This window comes from Ursus arctos, unplaced genomic scaffold, assembly GCF_023065955.2.
Source record: "Ursus arctos isolate Adak ecotype North America unplaced genomic scaffold, UrsArc2.0 scaffold_2, whole genome shotgun sequence".
Lineage (NCBI taxonomy): Eukaryota > Metazoa > Chordata > Mammalia > Carnivora > Ursidae > Ursus > Ursus arctos.
The window spans coordinates 14774033-14797103 of record NW_026622874.1 but is presented as its reverse complement, the minus strand read 5'-3'; the positions used below and the strand labels follow the sequence as shown (position 1 = coordinate 14797103).

The 23071-nt window shown below is 35.6% G+C and overlaps 1 protein-coding gene across 5 annotated transcripts in view; it reads left to right on the top strand.

Annotated features, from left to right (window-relative positions):
* Nucleotides 1–20407, top strand: part of RC3H1 (ring finger and CCCH-type domains 1) — an 83324-nt gene extending 62917 nt beyond the window's left edge. The window contains exons 13-20 of one of the 5 annotated variants that reach the window (XM_048225320.2): nt 569–736; nt 5116–5268; nt 7240–7453; nt 8227–8317; nt 8595–8727; nt 10618–10761; nt 11658–11773; nt 12743–20407. In XM_048225320.2, coding sequence (XP_048081277.2) covers nt 569–736; nt 5116–5268; nt 7240–7453; nt 8227–8317; nt 8595–8727; nt 10618–10761; nt 11658–11773; nt 12743–12893 — 1170 coding nt within the window. In that variant the 3' untranslated portion in view covers nt 12894–20407. Of the gene's footprint in view, nt 1–568; nt 737–5115; nt 5269–7239; nt 7454–8226; nt 8318–8594; nt 8728–10590; nt 10762–11657; nt 11774–12739 lie in introns of all 5 variants that reach the window. The other 4 variants (XM_048225319.2, XM_048225318.2, XM_048225316.2 and 1 more) reach the window with 4 other exon arrangements.
* Nucleotides 20408–23071: the final 2664 nt, after the last annotated feature.

The window sequence follows — 23071 nt, the reverse complement described above, 5'->3', positions numbered from 1 at the left end:
GATAGTTTTACTAACATTTCTAGATCTACATTTGACCCTTGAGCAATGCAGGCATTAAGGGGCACAATGCCCCCCATACAATTGAAAACCCACGTATAACTTTTGACTCCCCAAAAACTTAACTACTAATAGCCTACTGTTGACCAGAGGCCAACATAAACAGTCAACACATATTTTGTATGTTACATGCATTATATACTGTATTCTTACAATATGTAAGCTGGAGAAAAGGTTATTAAAATTGTTAGAGAAAATATATTTCCAGAACTGTTTTTGTTGAAAAAGATCCATGTCTAAGTGCCCTGTACAGTTCAGCTCGTATTGTTCAGGGGTCAACTGTATTTGGAAATTATGGTCTCTGGCCAAGGAAAAGAAATTTAAATTTAGCTCTTTGGGAAAACCTCAGCGTTTTGGGGGGGTTTGTTTTATTTTGCTTTGTTTTATTAAGTCTTAGTATGTTCAGATACTGAAATGAGTACACAGGCAGCTACCTATTTAAAATATGTGCTAAATGAGTTAATGTGTTTTGAAATTCTTTTTCAGTTTTTACTAATCTTTGCATTTCCAGGACCCTCCTTATAGCCGGCTTCCTCCTCCTGCTCAGCCCCATCCTAGTCTAGATGAGCTCCATCGCAGACGAAAGGAAATAATGGCCCAGCTAGAGGAAAGGAAGGTTATCTCTCCACCTCCTTTTGCACCTTCCCCAACATTGCCTCCTACCTTTCATCAAGAGGAAGTAAGTAAGCACATCATTTTTAGTTCCATTTATCAATTTTTCCTTCAGTTGTTTGTTGTGTGTCTTAAGTAATCTTGGCTATTTCTAATTTTACGAAGATATTTTCCTATGTTTTCTTCTTAGGTTTATTTTATTTTACATTTAGATCTACAATCCATCTAGAATTGATTCTTGTTACTGTGTTAGGAGTAAAGATCCATTTTTTTCCCCAAAGGATATCTCCTTGACCTAGCACCATTTAATGAAAAGACCATCTTTTCCCTAGTGCCCTGAAGTCACTGTAATCATAATCAGGTGACTGTAAATGTTTCTGGACTCTGTTCTGTTTCATTGATCTGTTTCTCTGTCTTTGCACCAACACCGCATTGTCTTAGTATAGTTTTATAATATATCTTAGTATGTGGTGATGTATGTTTTCCAGTTTTGTTTTTCAGTGTTAACCTTTCCTGTTCTTAGTCCTTGCCATTTCCAAACATTTTTAAATTAGCATGTTGATGTTCACAAAAATATCTGCTGCAATTTTTATTGAGGTTATATTGAATTTCTGGACCTGTGCTGTCCAGTATGGTAATCACTAGCCACATATTGCTAATGAGTGCTTAAAATAATGTGGCTAGTCCAAATTCATTTATACTGTAAGCATAAAACATACACTGGATCTGAAGATTTAGTACACCCCAGCAGTAAAATATTTCATTAATATGTTTTTCCTTTTTTTCATTAATATATTTCTTAATTTCATATTAAAATGATAATACTTTAGGAGTGCCCTGGGTCGCTCAGTTGGTTAAGCATCGATTCTTGATTTCTCAGCTAGGGTCTTGATCTGAGGGTCATAAGTTCAAGTCCCTTGTTGGGATCCACGGTGGGCATGGAGCCTACTTTAAAAAAAAAAAAAAAGACAATACTTTGGATGTGTTAGATTAAATAGAATGTATTATTAAAGTTAATTTTACCTGTTTCTTTTTTTCATGTGGCTGCTAGAAATTTTAAAAATTATATATGTAGGTCTCATTATATTTCTATTGGGCATCGTTTTAGATCCATTTAGGGAGAAGTGACATCTTTACAATATTGAGTCTCCAAGAACATTGTATTCCCTTCATTTACTTGAATCTTACTTAATTTCTCTCAGTTTTTAGTGTCTTGCATATCTTTAAACATTTCTAGATAACTGATGTTTTTTTGAAACTAATGGAATCCTTTTTAAAATTTCATTTTGTTATTAATACAGAGAAATTAAGTAGATTTTTATGTATTGACCCTTGTATTCAGCAGTGTTGCTGAATTTCCTTTTTGGTTCTAGTATTTGTTAGTGGATTCTTTTGAATTACCTATACACACAATCAGATCCTCTGTGAATAATGAACATTTGACTTTCTCTTTTTCAATTCTATGTCTTTTCCTTTTTCTTACCTTGTGCTAGCTAAGATCCTCCAGTTTAATACTGAATAAAAGGGATGACAGCAGGTATTCTTGACTTATTTCTAGTCTTTGAGCAAGTAGAACTTTTGATAATTTACCATTATGATGTTTGCTGTAGGTTTTGTGGTAGATGATCTTTATCAACTTAATAATTCCCTTCTATTATTAGTTTAGACTTTTTGTAAGTGAGACTTGTCAAGGATTTATTTAACTCAGTAATGAGGAAAATAGTAGGATGGTAAAGTTGATTCAAAGAAGAGAGACAGGCTAATATGGCAGTGTGAAAGGCAGAGGAAAAACCACTAATACGAAGTTGCTAGAATAAATTAGTTAATGTACTGCAGGGTTTAAACCATAATCTTGGGGACTATCTTTGTGTTTCTACGGGACAGTGCTGATTGTTATCATGAATGAATGTTGTCTTGTGTGTACGTGGTGTATAGTGGTGTTCAGTTTCCCACTTATGATATTGGTAATAACTTTTTTCTTGGTCAGTCTTGCTAGGAATTTATGAATTTTGTTTTTTCAAAAAGCCAGCTTTTGCTTTGCTCATCTTATTTATTTATTTTGGTGTGTTGATTGTATGTACTGCCTCAACCATAGTGTGTATAAGTTTTTTTAAAAATCCATTCAGTTTTCTCAGCAAGGTTGCAATTGATATTATGTAGAGAAAATGTCTTACATCCTTAATGGATAGAGTTATGATTCTAAACAACATTGCTGTCTGACAAATTACGAATAATGAACAGTGAAAAGTGAAGTGCATCACATTGCATATAAAAAACAGTAATATTTTGGGTCTTTGAAAGTGGTCTACTAAATAAAAGTTGTTGACCGTTATCTAGCTTTTCTATATAAACTTTATATGAATTTTCCACGGTGTAGGTTTATTAGGAAAGTCAACATCTTCTATTAATGTAATTTTACTTTTAAGTATAAATATTACATTTTTTCAAACATTATATGTTAGAGTCCTCCTAGAACCTTGTGATACTATACTAATTTTTTTTTTTTAACTGATGTGACATTGCAAAAAGTAAGCTAATTTTGGAATCAAACATACTTATTTTTGAAGTTCAGCTGTGTCACTCTGTGTGATGTTTTCTAAGTTACTCAGCCTCCCTAAACTCTGAAGCTCAGGTTTCTCCATTTGTAAATCCAGCATAATAAAGCCCACTTCGTAGTGGTTTGGTAAAGACTTAATGAGACATTAGGCATCCGGCCCATGTCAGGCATTCAGTAAATAATAATTGTTTGTATTTGCTATTTTTTTTACTTTTAATAAATATTATAATAACGCCTTGCTATTAAGGAACTTTATCTAGAATTATTTTAGTTACTAACATACAAAGCTGTATATTCAAACTTGAGTTCTGATTATAAACAACCTACATATAATTGTATTAAATTCATACATTATGGGGCACCTGGGTGGCTCAGTTGGTTAAGCATCTGCCTTTGGCTCAGTTCATGATCCTGGAGTTCTAGGATGGAGCCTGCTTCTTCCTCTCCCTCTGTTCCTCCCCACCCCGCTTGTTCTCTCTCTTTCTTGCTCTCTCTCAAATAAAAATAAATTCATACATTATAAAAATACATAAAATAGAGAAATTTCTCCAAAATCTCATTTTCTGTATCGTTGTAAGTTTATTATAAATTTCAACTTTCTAAATATATTTCAACTTCTGTGTGCATGAACTAACCAGTAGGATGATTTAGTAATATATCCTGAGGTTTTGTTTATATTTACTTTTTTTTGTTTATTGTTTTTACTTAACCGATTATCCTGGATGTCTTTCTTTGTCAGTATGTGAATTCATCTCATTCTTTTTAACAGCCACATAATATATTAGGGTGGGGCAGGGTAAGCACTCTTGTTAGTAGGTCATATCTTTAAAAAGCTAGCTGTTCTATATGAAGTTTACATGTGAAGGAGAAATAAAGGAGATAAACATTTTTTAATGAGATAGGATAAAAACGGTTTATAAACAATAGAAATGGGAGTTATGGTTGAAAATGAACAATATTTATGGACAGCAAAACCCTTTGTCATTATAGAAAACCAGTAATGATGACTCAAAAAAGAGGTTTGTTTTTTTTTTAGTTGGGGGAGGCATAGAGCCACTTAGGTATATCAATAGAGCCTACGTTATCAGTATATCAATGTATATATATTGTGATAAAGTGAAAGCAATAATTTTAAAGTTCTAGTTCTGGTACTGCCCTATAATGGTATAGCCTTAGATCAGCTGTGTTCTCACATGGACCAAGGAACATATGAGGTAGTATACATAAAAGCACTTTGAAAACCGTAAAACTTTACACAAATGTGAATATTGTGATTTTAATGAAAATACTTTAGACCTAGAATAGCTGTTCTGTTATTATATAATTTCAGAACTCATCTTGAGAAGATTCAGTATCTTACCCTTTTCACTTCACAGAATCAACCTAAGGACCAGAATTTATTTAAAATATGAATTAATGCTATTAAAGAGATTTCAGTAAAAAAGTTACTGTATCATGATGCATGATATAGTTACATTTTAAGTAGTTTTTAATGCTCTTGTTTACCTGGAATGTTACTGAAAGAAACAATGAGGAATGTCCAGCAAAGTAGGGCCTGATACATAATAGCTTGTGTTGACTTCCATCCGATGAAGAAGAGGATGAGCAAACCTCAGAAATCCTGGCTTGATTCCTTGAAAGATACTGAGATACTTGTTTGCTAACAAAGGGTAAAAGCTAAACATCTTTCTTCATTTGTTTTATATTTTTCATAGTCTACAAAAATCTTCTGTTGAAACAGATCAGATAACCATCATTATGTTGCTTTAGTATAATGTTCTAAGAAATTCCTGCTTTCTCTGTGTTGTTACTTATAAGACCCATTTTCTCTCTGTGTGTGTGTGTGTGTGTGTGTGTGTGTGTGTGTGTATTTTTCCCCCCATCTGTAGTTTTTGGATGAAGACTTGAAGGTAGCTGGGAAATACAAAGGAAATGATTATAGCCAATATTCTCCCTGGTCATGTGACACCATCGGCTCCTACATTGGAACCAAAGATGCAAAACCCAAAGATGTGGTGGCAGCGGGGAGTGCGGAAATGATGGTATGTGTGATGTAACTAAGCCATAATTAATACAAATGAAGATAAGCCAAATAAGTCAGACCCCGTTAATAGTGTAGACACAAATATTTGAGCTTTCCTTAAGAATTTCAGGCCATATGCTATGATGTGAATCAAATTACATTTAAACTATATGGGTTTTCTGTTTGTTTCTTTCAGGTATAAACACAAATCTTCTAATACATATCTAGATAGACAAAGAAGAGCATTTGTTATATTTCTGAGCAGCCAGCAGTTAACCCAACAAATGTTTAGAACCAAAACTAAATTACTTTGCATAATTAATCAAGATCTTGGATTTCTTGTTCAAGTAAATTATAACTCTTACAACTCTGAAGTTTAAACAATGAAGTTGAATCTAATGAACTGTAGTAGTAGTATTTGAGTCGGAATTGTAGCTACTAAGCTTTAAGTGAACTGGTATATTGAAATGTATTACACTTCATTTTATTTTTATATGTCTAATACTCAAGCTTAATTTATATATTATATGTTTGTTATTATATATATTTATATATCTTAATTGCTTCTTTATTTTTTAAAAAAATAAAACTTTATAAAAATTGTTAAATCTTCCTGTATATACCTCCCTAATTTCATTTTTCTTTCTCCCTTCTTCCCTGGAGGTAACCTTTATCCTGAATTGAAAGTTTATCATTTCATGGATACTTTTATACTATTCCCTAAACAATTTTGTTTTCTATGTTTATAGGCCTTAATATATATTATATACTTCAACTTGCATTTTCATTCAACTTTGTTTTTGAGATGTATCCAAGTTTATAGGTCAAGTTCTTTCATTTTAACTGCTTTTATCAAATACCATTGTATGATAACTGGTATTATACAGTAAATATATAAACAAATTATTATTTGTTTATTTTCCTGGCTCCCTACTCAGCAGGGAGTTTGCTCCTCCCTCTCCCTCTGCCCCCTTCCCTGCTCATGCTCTCTTTCTCTCTCTCGAATAAGTAAGTAAAATCTTTTTTAAAAGGGGAGGAGGGTTATGATATTAAAGTAACAAAAATTGGCAAAATAAGGCTCATTTCCTTAAATCACTAAAGAATAAAAATATTTGTCAATCTAACCTAGATGTAATTGAAAATCTCCCAAATGGGTGAAAGACCATTACTGTTTTTCAGACATTAATATGCATATAAATTATGTTGGAGTCTAATTAGAACCTGTTAAAGTGCAGGTCCTGATTCAGTAAGACTAGGGTGGGACCTGAAATTTCTAATGAGTTCCCACATGCTGCTGCTGCTGCTGTTTGGTCCTCAAACTATATTTTGAGTAGCAAGGGTCTACCAATTAGATTTCCATTTCCATTTGTCTTGGTACTTATTTATTTCTAATTGGAATCCCTTTGAAAAATCTGTGTTGGTACTTAATATCTTTAGGCAGTGGTTTTCTAACTATTGAGTTTTGAAATTGAGTGGGTTATGATGGATCTTTTTTTTTTTAAAGGAATAATTTAGAATAATAATACAAGAGCACATATGGTAAGAGGTAAATATTTGTCATGAAATTATATTTGTATATTAGAATGTATATGTATGTACTGGATCATGATGCAAAATATATTATCGTGGGGAGTGATCAGAAGTTTAAAAAGCAGAGGCGCCTGGGTGGCTCAGTTGTTAAGTGTCTGCCTTCGGCTCAGGGCGTGATCCCGGGGTGTTCTGGGATCGAGCCCCACATCGGGCTCCTCCACTGGGAGCCTGCTTCTTTCTCTCCCACTCCCCCTGCTTGTGTTCCCTCTCTCGCTGGCTGTCTCTCTGTCAAATGAATAAATAAAATCTTTTAAAAAAAAAAGTTTAAAAAGCAGTGTTTATGATGACAAGCAAATTATTTTAGTCCTGCCAATAAGAACGTTGTACTCTTTTTTTAAAAACTCTATCACAGAGCTGGAGGAAGTAATGTTAGAGATCTAAGTATTTTACTTTTTACCAGAATGTGGAGAGTAAAGGAATGAGAGATCAGCGACTGGATCTTCAGAGACGAGCAGCAGAAACCAGTGATGATGACCTTATCCCATTCGGAGACCGACCAACCGTATCTCGGTTTGGTGCCATCTCTCGAACCTCCAAAACAATATATCAGGGTGCTGGTCCCATGCAGGCTCTGGCACCTCAGGGAGCTCCCACAAAACCTATTAATATTTCAGGTAAGACTCGAAGGTAAGCTGATCTAGTGGGTTCATATTCATGACTTTCAGCCCCCATCCCTACTCCCCATTTACTATGAGTGGTTTCCATAATCTTCCAAAGCAGTAATCTTTTAAACTCTTCCATGGAATTACCCCTGTAGAAAGGTAATTATAACCCAGGGAATTCTGAGGGTAAAAACTAAAATGTCTCTGTGTGAAGGTTGCCTATGTTGGTTTTGTGTTAATAGCTTCGTTGCTTTTATTAAAATAATATATTCTCATTTTAAAAAATTGAAACGGGTGCGTGGGTGGCTCAGTTGGTTAAGTGTCTGACTCTTGATCTCAGTTCAGGTCTTGATCTCAGGGTTGTGAGTTCAAGCTCTACCAAGGAAGGAAGAGAAAGAAACAGTTACAAAGACTGATATCTTTCAGTGGGGGAAACAACAATCAGTACCCTCTTATATTAGTGGACATCTTTCCAGATAGCTGTGTATAAAACATGCCTGTGCCTTTTAGATTATGGCTACCTTATTTTTTTTAAAGTTTATTTATTTATTTGAGAAAGAGAGACAGAGATAGTGAGAGAGAGCAGGGGAGGAGAGGGAGAAGCAGGTTCCCCGCTGAGCAGGGAGCCCGATATGGGTCTCGATCCCAGGACCCTGGGATCATGACCAGAGCCGAAGGCAGACGCTTAATGACTGAGCCACCCAGGCACCCCAGATTATGGCTACCTTAAAAGAAGAATGAAATCTCTGAATTGCATCATCCCACAGTAAATTATTCTCTTATAGATTACAGTCCATATGGAACCCACGGTGGCTGGGGAGGTTCTCCGTATTCACCTCATCAAAACATACCTTCTCAGGGACACTTCAGTGAGAGGTATGAGTCATTCTTGTAACTTTTATAAACCTTTAAAATTATTCAGCTTTTCTTATTTTTCTTGTCAGTAATTTTTATTTTTTCTCATAGTGAAGTAACACAGGTTTTTATGTCAGAACAGTAGTAGATCAAACCTAGGGGGATTTTTTTGTTTGTTTCCTTTCGATTTTTTTTTTTTTTTCAATTGAAGTGTAGTTGGCACAAGTTGGCACAATGAGGTCAATAGTATTTTTTTTTTTAATAAAACTTAAAATTTATTCCTTCTTTCCCACCAAAGGGAGAGAATGTCCATGTCAGAAGTGGCCAGTCATGGAAAACCCCTTCCATCTGCTGAGAGGGAACAGCTACGACTAGAATTGCAACAACTAAACCATCAAATCAGCCAACAGACTCAGCTACGTGGACTAGAGGTACCAGCCTACAGATACTTTTTCATTCCAGTTTTTGAAGGGTTCTCAGAGAGGTTTTAAAAGGAAGAACCTTTAAGGTATTATGAACATAAAAACTTAAGGTCTGTTTCTTGAGGAGTTAGTTGTATAGGTGTCCATTCTTCAAAGAATATAAATACTTAAGAGTTCAATGTGGGACAGTAGGAAATTTACAATGTCTGTTCCATGAGAATAGAAAACAGGCTATCTGGAATTTCCCAGCAGAAACTTATATTCCCTGATGGCACATTTAAGGTATACAGTTTTTGTCAACAAATGCTTTAGCGTAACATTTGTTTTTCATTTTTCATACTGCCTTTCTTAATTAAAAATAAATTCTCTTATTTCGTTTAATCCTCAGCATTTATTTTTAAATCTTTAAAAGGCAGAAGCTTAGAACTTGAACTTAAAAAAGTATAGCCTCTGTGTAGCAATTGTACCTTTCATTAATATAGTTCTTTCAGTTTATAAGTTACCATCCCAGGTCCTATTTGACCCTTACAATGACCCTGTCAGGTAGATTAGGCAAATGGTATAGTCCACCTCTTCCAGTTGAAGGATAGGAGTTTTATAGAGGTTGAAATATAAACCCAAGTCTTGCTATTCCAAATTCAGTGTTCTTTCCACGATGCTGCCTAACATTAAAGAGAAAAAATATCTGAAAACAAAGATTTTTTAAAATCCTTTGAAGTGCCACATGAAGACGACTAGGTTTTGTTTACATTACCCTTTACATGGGAGCATATTCTTTGAATTAAGAAAACTGAAGACATTCTGCTGATTAAATACATTGTTCACTCCTGGAGAAAAAGATTAACTATTAGAACATTAGTCGTTGGGGCGCTTGGGTGGCTCAGCCATTAAGCGTCTGCCTTCAGCTCAGGTCATGATCCCAGGGTCCTGGGATTGAGCCCCGCATCGGGTTCCCTGCTCGGCAGGAAGCCTGCTTCTCCCTCTCACACCCCCCTTGCTTGTGTTCCCTCTCTTGCTGTCTCTCTCTCTGTCAAATAAATAAATAAAATCTTAAAAAAAAAAAAGTCATTATCTTTCTACAAAGATCTTTGATAAGGAAGGCATCCCTTTGGAAATAAATTTTTAGCTAATTCTATCTTAGATTCGTATATTATGAAGAGCAATAGGAGATTGTTTTTTTTTGGAACACATGTCTGACTTGTGCTCTTATGTAAGCAATAAGGCTTAAGAATTTTTTTTAACTGTAATATTCATATTTTGTCTTCTTGTACCATTTTATTTACATTGGTCTAGAACTTCTTGCTGATTTCTATTGTAAAAAAAAAGAGCGGTGTTTGATTATGTCCTTCTTTAGTTGATTAACTTTATTTAAAGATTCAGACCATTAACTCCCAAGTATTCTTCCTTATCCTATTAATTCATGGCTTTTTGTCTTAGTTGAAATTTGTAGACCCATTTTCTGTTCCAAAAGAATAATCAGCGTCATTTGAAAGTTTATCACATATTTAACTCAGTATGGTTAAAAGTCCTTGCCATTACTGAGGTTTCATTGAAATAAATTGCAGGATTTACTTCAGAAAATTCAGTTTAAAAAAGAGGGGGAAAGATGTGCGTTTATACTTGACTTCTCTTTCAGATAAAGTAAGAGCAACTTATCCCTAAGATTAAATTACTGTTCGCTAAGTTTAAATCTCCTAGTTTTTCTTTTTTAATTCAAATGGCACTCAAAGAGATCGTGCCTTATAGTGTCATTTTTATTGCAAATATCTTCATGATAAACGACTTGAGGCAGTGATCTGAAATTGGGCCTGGTCATTCTGTGCATAGTGTGAAATGTGTTGAGTTGTATGTGTGCTTGGCTTTATGCACTAGGCTGTTAGTAACAGGCTGGTGTTACAGAGGGAGGTGAACACCCTGGCAGGCCAGTCACAGCCCCCACCACCACCTCCAAAATGGCCTGGAATGATTTCAAGTGAGCAGTTGAGCTTGGAACTGCACCAGGTGGAAAGGGAAATCGGGAAGAGAACCCGGGAACTGAGTATGGTGAGTGTTGTGGTGGGAAAGGATGGGAGCCGGGAGAGGTGAAAGGAAAGCTTCTGTGTAGTGATGTCCCAGAACTTAGGGCTCCAGAGCTCTAGAATCATCACCCCAAGGCACTCCAATGGCTAATACTTAGAATAAGTCTCATGAAGATGGGCTACTTCCCTATTCTATTCATTCCTCCTCTCATTCCCTTTTGGTTTGAGTGTGTTCTTTGTCTTAGGCTTCTACATTATGAAAAACTTTCGGGGAAAACAAGGCAGTTAATTGGACATTATTAAATTACTATTAACAATACTGATTAGGGAAGCTGAGGGGATGGTGTTTATGATTTTGCAAATATGTGTTCACAAATAGCATTCTGGTTTTTATAGGCCTTTAGTTACGGAAGACCTGTTTTTTGTTATACGTGAAATGGAATCTACACATTCCTTCAAGAGGAATTGTATCCATGGATGTGCTTAGGGTTTGCTTCATAGTGTATGAATACTGATTTTAGTGAGTTTTGGATTTTGGGGGATTGAGCCATTCCACCAGGTTGCATGGTAATTGACTCTTGGTGCATAGTTTTCATGTTCTTTCTAAGCAAATAAATTGGGTATTTCATTTTTCCGCTTTCAGTCAGTATATTACAGGTAGTTATTATATTTTGGCTTACCTTTCTAAGTCATCAGTTTTTCTGACTTGGGACATTCTCCCCCTTGTTTTCTAGCTTGGATAGTGAGCAAGTGTACCCTCTAACTGTGTACATCTCTATTTTAGGCTGCCCATTTCTTTGGTCATTTTATAAAACTATATATGATTTATGAATTATCAATTTGTATTATCTGTATTTGGCCTCTCTTTCATTAGCACTATTAAATAGAAGATAATTGAATTTACTTCCTTCTCTTTCAAAGGAGAATCAGTGTTCTCTGGACATGAAAAGCAAATTGAATACAAGTAAGCAAGCTGAAAATGGACAACCAGAACCACAGAATAAGGTTTCCGCTGAGGACCTTACGTTGACATTCAGGTAAAGGAAGGGACGTTGTCATAGTCTTACATTATCCAATCCTGACAGAAGTGCCCTCATAAATATGATTTGTTTTTAAAAATATCATTTTATATACATTGAGAAAAGAATATTTTCACATAAATTTAGTTATAAAACTTATTTTAGAACAGATTCAAGGTGGAATTGTCTGTTAATACCTAACAAATGAATTTTTCTTGTTCCATTTCTTCTTTCCGCTGTTTTTTTAATTTATTTAAAACCAGTGTTAACATTTTGGTGTAGACCTTTCCAGTCCTTTTAAAGTATGTGGATGTTTAGCCTCTTTCAAATCCACCTTCCACTCCATCCCCTTGGTTTTTAATTTGGTCTATCCCATATCATCTAGAGGTGTGAAAGGATACATGTCAGCTATCATTGAACAGCCCTGCAATAAACAGATGTGTAGTAATTCTTTATTTGCACAGCAGTAATTATTTCCTTAGGATATTTTGAAGTCATTTGCTGCATAATCCTGAGTTACCCTCCTGATGATTGTGTAACAATAATTTCTAATGCCCTGTTGCTTTCAGGCTTAGGTTTTAGCTATTTAAAACCCATGCGTTGTCCTGGGTTCAAAATAATTTCTTGTACTAGTAAGCCTTCTAAAGCAGGGGTCAGAACTTTTTCTTAAAGTCCAGGTAGTAACTATTTAAAATTATGGGTCTTATAGTCTCTGTGGAAACCCTCACTTCTGCCCTTGTAGTGTGAAAGCAGCCATAGACAATACATAAAACAAATGGGCAAGCTGTGTTTTAGTAAAACTAAACTTACAAAAATAGGCACTGGTTAGCCTTAGTTTGCCAACCCCTGTGCTAAAGCATGGACATCAAGCTGGAAATTAAAGTCGAAAAGCTACTTGCATATTTTTCCCTACTCGTAAAAGAAAGGCCCTATCGATTTTATTCTGTTAATCATTTTTATCTCTCTCCTTATTTAAAATTCCAGCAGTGATGTACCAAATGGCTCAGCTTTGACACAAGAGAATATCAGCCTTCTGTCAAACAAGACCGGCTCTCTGAACCTGTCAGAGGACCCTGAGGGAGGAGGTGACAACAATGACTCCCAGAGAGCAGGAGTCACACCCACTTCTGCTCCCTAAATTATGAAGAGTCCAACTTTTATCTTTCGCTCCTCATCAATTTGTGGGGCATAGGGGTAGGAGAACAGATAACTTCTAAACTTCTTCTCTGAGAGTGGTCAGAGAAATCCAGGAAAAGTACCGGAGGCAATGTGCACAAACACCACTACTAAAAACAAACCCTGCACATAGTTCACATTAATGCATTTTTTAATTTAAAAAAAAAGAAAAAGAAAAAGAAAATTAGCAGTATCTGCAAGCAATTCAGATTAAATTTGTTTTTGTTCTGTGAATGAACTTTATTTTAATAACTTTGGACGCCTTGGATCCAGGGCTTTAAAAAAAAAGAAGATATTATATATACACTCTGTTTGATTAATTGTATGATCTTAATGAAGTAGGTTTTTCTTGTATTTTGGTATTATTACATACCCAGTGTATAATTCCTTACCCCCAATCCTTTCCAACTTTCACAACCCCATAAATTAAAACACACATAAAGCACCGGACTGAGAATTCTGTGGTGCTTGAAAAACAAAGAGACAGTAGTAGACTAGTTATTAGAAAATGTGCAGCAAACCAACTTTTCCAGGAGCTATTACTTAAAAGCCATAATTTTTTTCCCTTTCTGGTTACTGGCTTCATGTGTATGTTTTTCATATGGCACTAAAACTTTTGTTGTTCAGAAGGGTTTTGTTTCTTGTTTTTGTTTTTATTTCAGCTTTTTCAAAGAAATAATTACCAATTAATTTTTTGAAGTCCTCATTTCCATATTATGAATCCATTTCATTCTCTTAATGTAATCAGAAAGCCAGGCCAATATTGTAGGCTGTTTGATTAGATTTAAATGGAGATTATTTTAAGAATGAACTGTAATTTATTAGTACTGAAAATATACGGTTGGTATATTACCTGTACTGAACTGATGGTTGGAAATTTGGAGCTGTGCTTTTTCAAATTAAACTTTTGCTAAAATCATAAAATGTTAAAAAAAAAAAAACAAAACAAAACAGGAAAATCAACCATGTTTTAAAACTGCAGCACTTGACTTGAACTGAAAATGAACAGTCACGTTATTTCAGTGGATGTTTTTGTTTTGTTTTACTGTCAAAACCCAAAAGTATAAAATAAAATGGAAGCCTCTGGCTTTCAGTAGATTTGGCAAATACAGACTGCCCAGATCTTAAGGATAGTTCATGAATCGACTAGTTGTTCAGAATCAGTGGCACCAGTAGGTAGAAAGTACCTAAATGTCCATTTTCATAGACTCAACTTTACAAGAGTAAAGAGATTCTTCATGAAAATGTTGAAAAGAATAAGGAAGAATTTTTTAAATTTAGTTCTGCTGCACATCTTCTGATGGCATGTGTCTATACTGAACTAAGACCTTATAAAACATGTTTGGTGGGGATTATTTGATATTGTCACCCTCCTCATCCCTCTGTTTGCCTCATTTTTAAAAAATTTCCCTTTCTGGATTATACTACTAAAACAGAAAGCACTGGTTATGTAATAAGTTACTGCATTGCTTTGGTTGGGTAAAAGCAAGAGTTTGTATTTTTCTTGTTTCTTATTTTCTTAACCCTTAACTCCTGCTGAGGTCATAACAACCTCAGTGTAAGCTCTGTGTCCATCACACTGTTAACGGAAACAAATGAGGGGGGAGGGAAATACAGTCCTGCCATTGCCTACCAGTAGGAGAGTCCAAACAGAACACTCTTTTGAGTAGCGATTATTTAATTTGCCCAGTCAAGGCACCGTGTTTATATACTATTTCACATTGAATTTGATTATGCCCTACAGACCTGGCTGGTCAAGGATTTGATATACACATATTGGCTTGGGATTCGAGCTTTCTTTTTTATTTAAATAAAAATTTATATATATTATATATATACATATATACATAGCTATATCTGTATATATATTGGGTATGTTTTAAGGATTTTTTCGCATGAGCGCAGCTGTTGCGATAAAATGACTGATTGGGAGGTAGAAGCACTGAATGAAGATGAGGCATTTTTTCAGTTAGTATCATATTTTCTTTTTTTAAAAATACACACTTGCTTTTTTTGCTTTTTTTGTGTTCTTTTTTTGCTTAAAACCCTCTTACATGTAAGTGCTTATTGTTTTTTGGGAGAAGGAGAGAAACTTTGTACATCTGACAGAGTCCCAAGATTTTTCATTTCTTTGTACAACTATAAAAGGCAACATTCTTGGCCTCCAACCTCTGTAGGCAGATTTGGGCAGATCTTATTTCTCCTTTGGACATCTTAGAAAATTCCTAAATTTTAGAAGCAGTTGGCTCAGTTTGGAACTCAGAATGATTCTGGTATTGGAAGGGAATTTATGGGTATTGATTTTGTTGAAGTTCAGAATAAAAAGTAAAATTCTATTTTGGATATCCATTGAAACATCTGATAAATCAGCTTCTGTTATTCTTGTTTTTATATCCTCCAAATAAACTCCTTGCTTTCACCATTTTGATTTTATAAGCTAGGCAGGAATAGATGTTAACTTATATAGTACTCTTATTCTGAATAAAACCAGAAAAGCCACTGTTTTGAATTGACTTAAAATAGTCCCTTTCACTTTTTAAGGTTATTTCATTGGGGACGGGGGTGGGGGGCAGATCTCTTAAATTGTAGCCTTAATTCTGGCTGTACCTCAGTGAGGCCCCACACACTCTAGAGGACATCTGGTTGGATAGAAAGAAGAATGATATCCTATCCCGTTGTGCCTATAACTTACCTATTTTAAATTGGCATTCTACCTTATCTCATGGAAATTCTGTGAACTTTCCTAGTACTCACAAGCAGTTTTAGGAATTAAATAAAACTTCCAAAGTTTGGATTTTTTTTTTTCCTTTTCTCTGTGTTATACTTTGTGAAATGATGAGCCTATAGGTAAGTGGCCTTTTGGGATAAAACGGCTTGACTCTTTTTTTTTTAACTGCTTGACTCTTCAACTGCTTTTTTTTTTTTTGTGTGTGTGTGAAAACCTGTGAAAGGCATTGATTTTTTTGTTTTTTTTGCTTTTAAAATGTATGCCTTTAGAGACAGTTAAGAGATTAAATCAATCAGATAGGAAATACAGTTTTTATGCTTTCTACTTAGTAAATAAAATATTAATTTCTTCTGGAGATGAGTATTTGCTTTTCACTGAATTCAGAAGCAAGACTTGTCACAGATGAACATGAGCAATTCTTAGAGGGTTAAGTTAGGAGTATAATAAGCATTGTGTTCACTCTTGATTATAGAACAACACCAGAATCTCATTATCGCTAGGAATATAAAAGTATTTTGACTTATTTTTTTTCCAAGGTATCTCTGGAAAAGAGTAGAAGAACTGAGAATATCGACACACAGTTTCCTAACTTACATATAGTTCTTTTGCCTTATAGATATTGTCACAAGATAAGTCCAATAGCTGCCCTGTTTTGGGTAATTTACAGAAGCTAAAGTGACCAAAGATCCATTCCTTATTACTTTTATAGTCAAAAGAACAGTTAGTTATAGCATAGGTTTCTAGTAATAATACTCACATGATAAGACACTATTTCTAATGCCAGCTACAAATACAAATATTCAGAATGTGTAAAAAATTATTTGGTGTGGCATTAATGTGGCTGATTCTCTTCTCTCATCTTATTTCCCTTCCCTTCTCCTAGACTTTACTGTATATTTATTCTTTTGCCTAAAAGACATAAAATTCATATGATTCTCATTTGCTACCATGAATATGTAACTCCATCAGACTTTCCGTAGGTCTTCAGGGTTGGAGCTCAAAGTTGTTTTGTTTTTTTTTTTCCCCCTGGCCCTTTTCTCTCTTGCAAATTCCCCTTGACTTACCCACTGCCCTCCCCAATCTGCAACAGTGACAGTTTGCTGCCTCAAAACAGAGCATTCAAATGAATTCGCTTAGCCAATAACTTCTGTGAAGTTGCCTTTTCTAATGGTGTTATTACTCAGTGATGCACAAATGTGGTATTTGCCCTACTGGTAGGCAAACAAAGGTCTGGTTAAGAATGGTAACCTGCTGTTTTCTTTAAAGGAGAGCCAAAGACTTGTGCTTTACTCTGTTTTGGTTTTGGGGGAGATAGCCATTTTGATTGTGAAACCTTTTAGTATTTGTGAGTTGATTGTATTGTGTAAGTAGATTTATCTAAAGTTAACTGTTAAAGGTAGCTGGCCTTATAAAATGTAAAAGTAATGAAAATTCACCAGTTTCTCTAAACCAGTGAATGTTATCTTTTACAATATTGTATGTAAGCAGTCCCCCCGTTTTTTGAGATTATCTTGTCAGGATAGCATCTTGTGTGTTTTGGTTTTTTCCTCATGTCTGAAGGACAATCTGTATCACTATGATGAAGCTATGAGACTGGTAAAAGAATTCATGAGCATGTGACTGGTGAGAAATAAACTATAGTCACTGCATGTGAGATTATATTTAGATTTGGAGAAAAACAGATTCTTTTCACTAAAGTGTTTGATTGCTTTTAAATACAAATGGTAATGGGTGGAGGTCTTACCATCTTTTTTCCACTTTGTTTTTGCTCATTTCAAAGAATTGAGTAAAGGTTTCATAATATAAAATCTACCTGTAAAAAGCACCTGTAATGATACATATTTTATTAAAAGGAAAGACCCAGTTACTTTTTAGGAGAAATTAATAATCTGCCTGGAATTTAACTGCAGTGTTTGCTTAAATTTGTCCCCTAAAAGAGCCTGATCGTGTTTATTTTTTAGTTGGTGATACCTGATAATAGTGTTGCAAGATGATCTCTTCCCTGAAAAATCAGCCTGTCCTTTTAGATAAAAAATTAGAGCAATTAAACTAAAGCAGATTTCACTTTCAACATTAGGGATTGAACAAGCAAGTAGTCTACTGCTGTCATCATTTTACCCATTTTGCTGGTCCTCATTCATACCCTTTCTACCTTGGACAGCTATGACTTGTATATTTATTTGTTGCTTCAGTTCAGCTTTATGAAATTTTCCTGCTGAAAGGACTTATTGGGAGTTGTAGGTGGATTGCAGTTAATATTTTATTAAATTCTTAATTCAACTTTTCTGAGCCATTTGAAAAAGAAAGCTGTATTTGTCAAAAGGTACTATTAATTGTAGTAAATACCAACTTAAGATTTGGTTTTTCAGGTTTTATTGCTTTGACTGTTAAAGATGTTTTCATATATAACCAATCCTAATTGATAAGTAATACTAGCTATGATGTTAATAAATAATAGGACACTGCCACCACCAGGAAGAAGTAACACCTTTTAATAATAAATGTGTTCCCAATAGGTGGGTTTTCAATACTGCACTGAACAAAGTGGGTAGAGCCCTTTGAAATCCTATTGTGATAAAGGGACTTAACCTCACCACTGGAATCCTTGTTTTCAGAGCCTCTGAATTTTCAGCCAAACACTGAATTTACTTTAAATTTTATTCCTGAACAAAACATCCCTAGAGTAATAACATTTATTTTCACAAGACTATAAGGCACAATAACTCAAGAGAGAGAAGTTAAACCTCAAGATAATATTGTGTCCAAAAATGTGTATTTAGGAAAGTTAAATCCTGTGGAGTTAGTATATTATATACTAGATAAGGTGACTTGTTTTCTTGTACTGAGGTCTCTCTGTTTCTGGTTTTTGTTTTGCTTTGTTGTTTTTCACTCTTACGTAGACAGAGCTCACAAGTCTTTGGCATCCATTTTAGGTTGTACACTCAGAGTCATCTTATAACTGGAAACTGTCAGGCAGCCCTTACCCCCACCCCAGCCAGTGCATAAAGGGGTCAAGAAAAGGATGGAAAGAAACTATTGGATAACTGGTTGCTGAGTTGTTGTTGGGTTTTCATTTGGGGGTATGTGGGTGGGGGGAGGGGGGAATTGCCTGTTTTTTTTTTTTAAATCACCATTTATAGTGTTATCACTGATTGGCTGCCATTCTTACAGTAATATCTAAACAATCCTATAAAATATTCCTCTGATTTAAAGGTATTTTAAGCTTTTGTATGTCATTTTTACATCCTCTGTTCAACGAAGGCACTGTCCTGAGAGCTGCTTTTTCCAGGTGTATTGTTGCCCACATTTTCATTGCCATCCCCCATCCCCCACCCCGACCCCCTTAGTCCTTTCTCTTCTTACCTTCTGGAAATGAAAGGAACTTGGGGGGAGGTTTTTTTTGTTTTTGTTTTTTGTTTGTTTGTTTTTTTCTATTTTATTCACTGATCCAGTGGCCTTCTTGTCTTACTTTATGATGATAACTATGACTTTTTGGAACAAGAGCAGTGGAAAAAGCGAATTAAGATGATGAGCAAAATCTTTTACCCACTGAAGCATTTTCCAGTTGTGAGATTCCTCTTTGTGTGTTGTCTCTTCCCTTGTTACCCTTGCCACCCTTTTCCCCTGACTATGGTCAATTTGGTCTTTAGGCTCATACCAGTCTCCCCCGAGACATTCTGCAGTCATTATCACCTTTTTGGGTGGATTTTATTTTGGTTTACTTTGGTTTTTGGTTTTTGGTTTTTTTTTAAAAAAAACTTTTTAACATTGATGCATATTTGCTTGGGATAGAGCTTGTGTAATTTACCAATCGTATTGATTGTATGTGATTGTGCCCTGCAGAGGTATATTTAACAAGACAAAAATAATTTAGGTTAATAAAGGAGCCCATGAGATTTGAGTCAGGTTAAAAATGACTTCATGAAATCACTTAGTTTTGGATAGTGAGAATTTATATCTCCTATTCTTATAAATCAGTGCTAGACAAAATAACATTTTTAAAAAGTTCTCTTGCATTCCTGTTTTTTTCCTTGCCTCAGCTCCCTGTTTTTTCTTGCCTGTCTCCACCCACCTGTTCAGAAATAAAAATATTGAGTCTTAAAGTGACAGCTGATTTTTAAATTGCTAGTTTGTGAAATTTTACGTTTGCCAAGTGTTTTCAACTTTTAAAAAGACAAATGGGTTGGAATTTCACAAGCTGTGAATAATTCTTTAGATTTTGGCAAACTGTGAAATCTGATTTGAAGACTATCTCTTGAAAGTTCTTTTGGGATAGGAAAAAGAACCGTGTTTGAAATGGACCATATTCTTCTCTTTTTAATGTGTTTATATTTCCAATTTTTAAGCAGCCTTCAAAACAAGTGAGGTGGAAATAAAGAGTAATAGGAAGATGTTTAGGGCAGCAGAATTCTGGGTATGAATAAGTACATGTTACATTTGTCAGGTTTTTAAGAGGATTAAGGCCATCTTTTTCAATTTTGTATTATTTGTGTGCATGTTGTTTATATCCAAGATGCCACATTTTGTTAAAATGCTATTTCCTTTCTTTATTACCTTGGAAACTGACTCAGCCTCATGTTGCTCCTAACTAGTGTTTAAAGCTCCCATGAGTTGCAGATAAAAGGGTTATTTTAATAAGTAGAAGGAGGTGATTCACCTTTTGGTTTGTAAATACATGAAAGTGTCTACAAGGTCTTTATCTGCTTTCTGTCAGCATTTATATTAAATGATAAATTAATGAGGAGAAATGTGTAGTCTTTTTTTATAAATGAGTCTGTGCCATTTTATTCTAACCTTGGGATTATTATACCTTTTTTTAATGTGAAAAATAGAGAATTAGATACTATGTATAAGTAAACACATACTTGTAGTAGCCAGTTTTGTAGAAATATCATAGGAATTACTCCAACCTTAAATACACTACAGTCCACATTCCTTCCTGAGTTGTACAGTGATTGCACAGTAAACTAGGAAATGGTTCTGAGATCCCAGGGTCAGTGTTCAGTGAGACTCCATGGCTAACATCCAGAGTGCTGGTTCTTACCGCTTCTCTTAAATCAGGACCTTATTTATGTTGAAGCGACATGGACTTCCTGTGGGTACCTTCCTGATGCAAAATTTTTGTCTTTCCATTCTTACTGACTTCTAATTGTCCTGAAATCCCCACCCATTAGTCATTCCTTGCAATTAGAGGATGAAGTGTAGGTTGATTTTCTCTTAGAGAACTGATGTAAAATACACCTTCCTCAGCAATTCAATGGTATGAAGAAGAAAAAAGGGGACGGGAAGGGACTGCTCTAGATTCAAAAGAAAGTTAAGAGAAAAAATATGCAGCATGTGGAGTTTATTTGGATCCTGATTTCAACGAATCAAATGTGCAAAGACATTTTTTAAATAAGGAAATTGGGTACTAGGTAAGACCAAGGAATGAATGACCTTTTTGTTGGGTTCAATAATAGCAACATGCTTATATAAGTAAATGTCCACATCTTTAAAAGGTGTATAACTGACAACGGCTGGCCTTTCCTTTATTTTTAAAGAAAAGTAGTACACATAAACAATGAAGGTTATTTACGTCTCCTACCAACAGTTAGCAATTAGGTGTCCTTTGTTTGGTACCACACCTGACCTCAAGGGAAGGAACCATAGTAAAAGTCAGAGGGTATGGAGGATGGTAACTACTGCAACCATCCTTGGAATGTTAAAAAATCTAGAGTGGGAATTCCAAAACCACCTGTGCCATCTTTTCCACTATTCTAGGCCTACCCTGCCCACAAGCAGTAGGGTGTTTTCTGACCCTTTACACTGAGACTCACATACATTAATGTGAATTTGTTTTTTGTGTATATTAGCATTTCACTCCCAGTAACCAGCTAATCTGCAATGATCAATTAATCCCCTCTACTTTCCAACATGGTGCCACCCTTATTTGGAACACCTTGCAAATCAAAAGTGAACTTTCAGCTACTCACTGAACACCCCCTTTGGAATTTACTGAAGTGATTTATTGAGTATTTAGTCATATGTACCACACTGTAGAAGATAGAGAATACTGTCTATCCTCAAGGAGCTTAGACTCCAGTTATGGAAATTGACATGAATACAGTTTTAAAATAGGGAACAGGGGCACCTGGGTTGTTCAGTCGGTTGGGCGTCTGCCCTTGGCTCAGGTCGTGGTCTTGGGGTTCTGGGATCGAGACCCACATTGGGCTCCCTGCTCAGCGGGGAGCCTGCTTCTCCCTCTCCACTTGGCCCGTGCTCTCTCTCTCTCTCTCAAATAAAATCTTTTTTTAAAAAAAGTTGTTTAAAACATAACAGGTACCAATGGTCAACAAAACACTAGAATTACCAAAAAAACTATTCAGCCACAATTGTCTTCAAAAGAGAAGAGCCAAGAGCTGTGAGAATGTACACAAGACTTAACCTTGATTGGCTGAGCAGCAAAGGCTTTCCTGAGGAAGGTGCACTGAAGTAAGACTTGAAGAATGGACAGAATGGCAGGTAATGCTGGAGACCGGAGACTGCTAGAGAAAACAGAATATGTGAGTTTGTATTTGGAAAGAAGAATCTGTGTTACAGAAACAGTGATTGAGGCAAGAGTAGAGGGAATGAGACCATGGCATGAGATGAGGTAGAGCTGGACCACAGGGGCCTGCAGACAATGCTAAAGTATTTGGATTTTATTCCAAAAGTAAAGGGAATCTAAGGAAAGGCTGCGAGTCAGGCAACGAAGGGATCTGATTTGTGCCTCCTTATTCGCATTTACTGGAGAGCTTCTGTGTCCGTACGTCTCACCTGGTGCTCTTGTTACGGTGCAGTCACCGTTTCAGAGTGGAGCCTGGTGTTATCTAACACGCTCGCAGCTGATGCCAGTCCTGTTTGTCCGAAGACCACACTTGTGAGTAGTAAAAAGCAGTTTGAGAAGCAGATCCAGTTTCTGCCATCATCAGACTTCGTGAAGTGAATGAGATGTAAGACACAATTAGCATTACCTGCAGACTACTTCAAGGAGAATGCGTGGAGCTGGGGAAGCAAGCTGATTCAGGGAGGTTTTTACGTCTGAAGAGTGGACTCTTAAGGGCACGAAAGGGTTTATAAGACGAACAAGGTGGACTGTAGACGCTCCAAGCCTGGGAACACATACACAATCATGAAAGAATGTGGCCTTGTAATGAACTTCGAGGAGTAGGGGATAGCTAGAAAAGTTAAGTGGAGGTCAGGCCTTGAAAAGCTTTGTGTACAGTTCTGAGTCCTTTGAATTTTATCTTTTAGCAGTTAAAATCAGTAAAGATTCTAAGCCAGAGTGAGATGTGGTTATCATGATTGGAAGTGGAATAGGGCCTGAGGGGAAAACCCAGTTATGAATCTGTTGCAGTAGATTTCCGAGAAGTAACGAGGGCTGGCCAGCACCA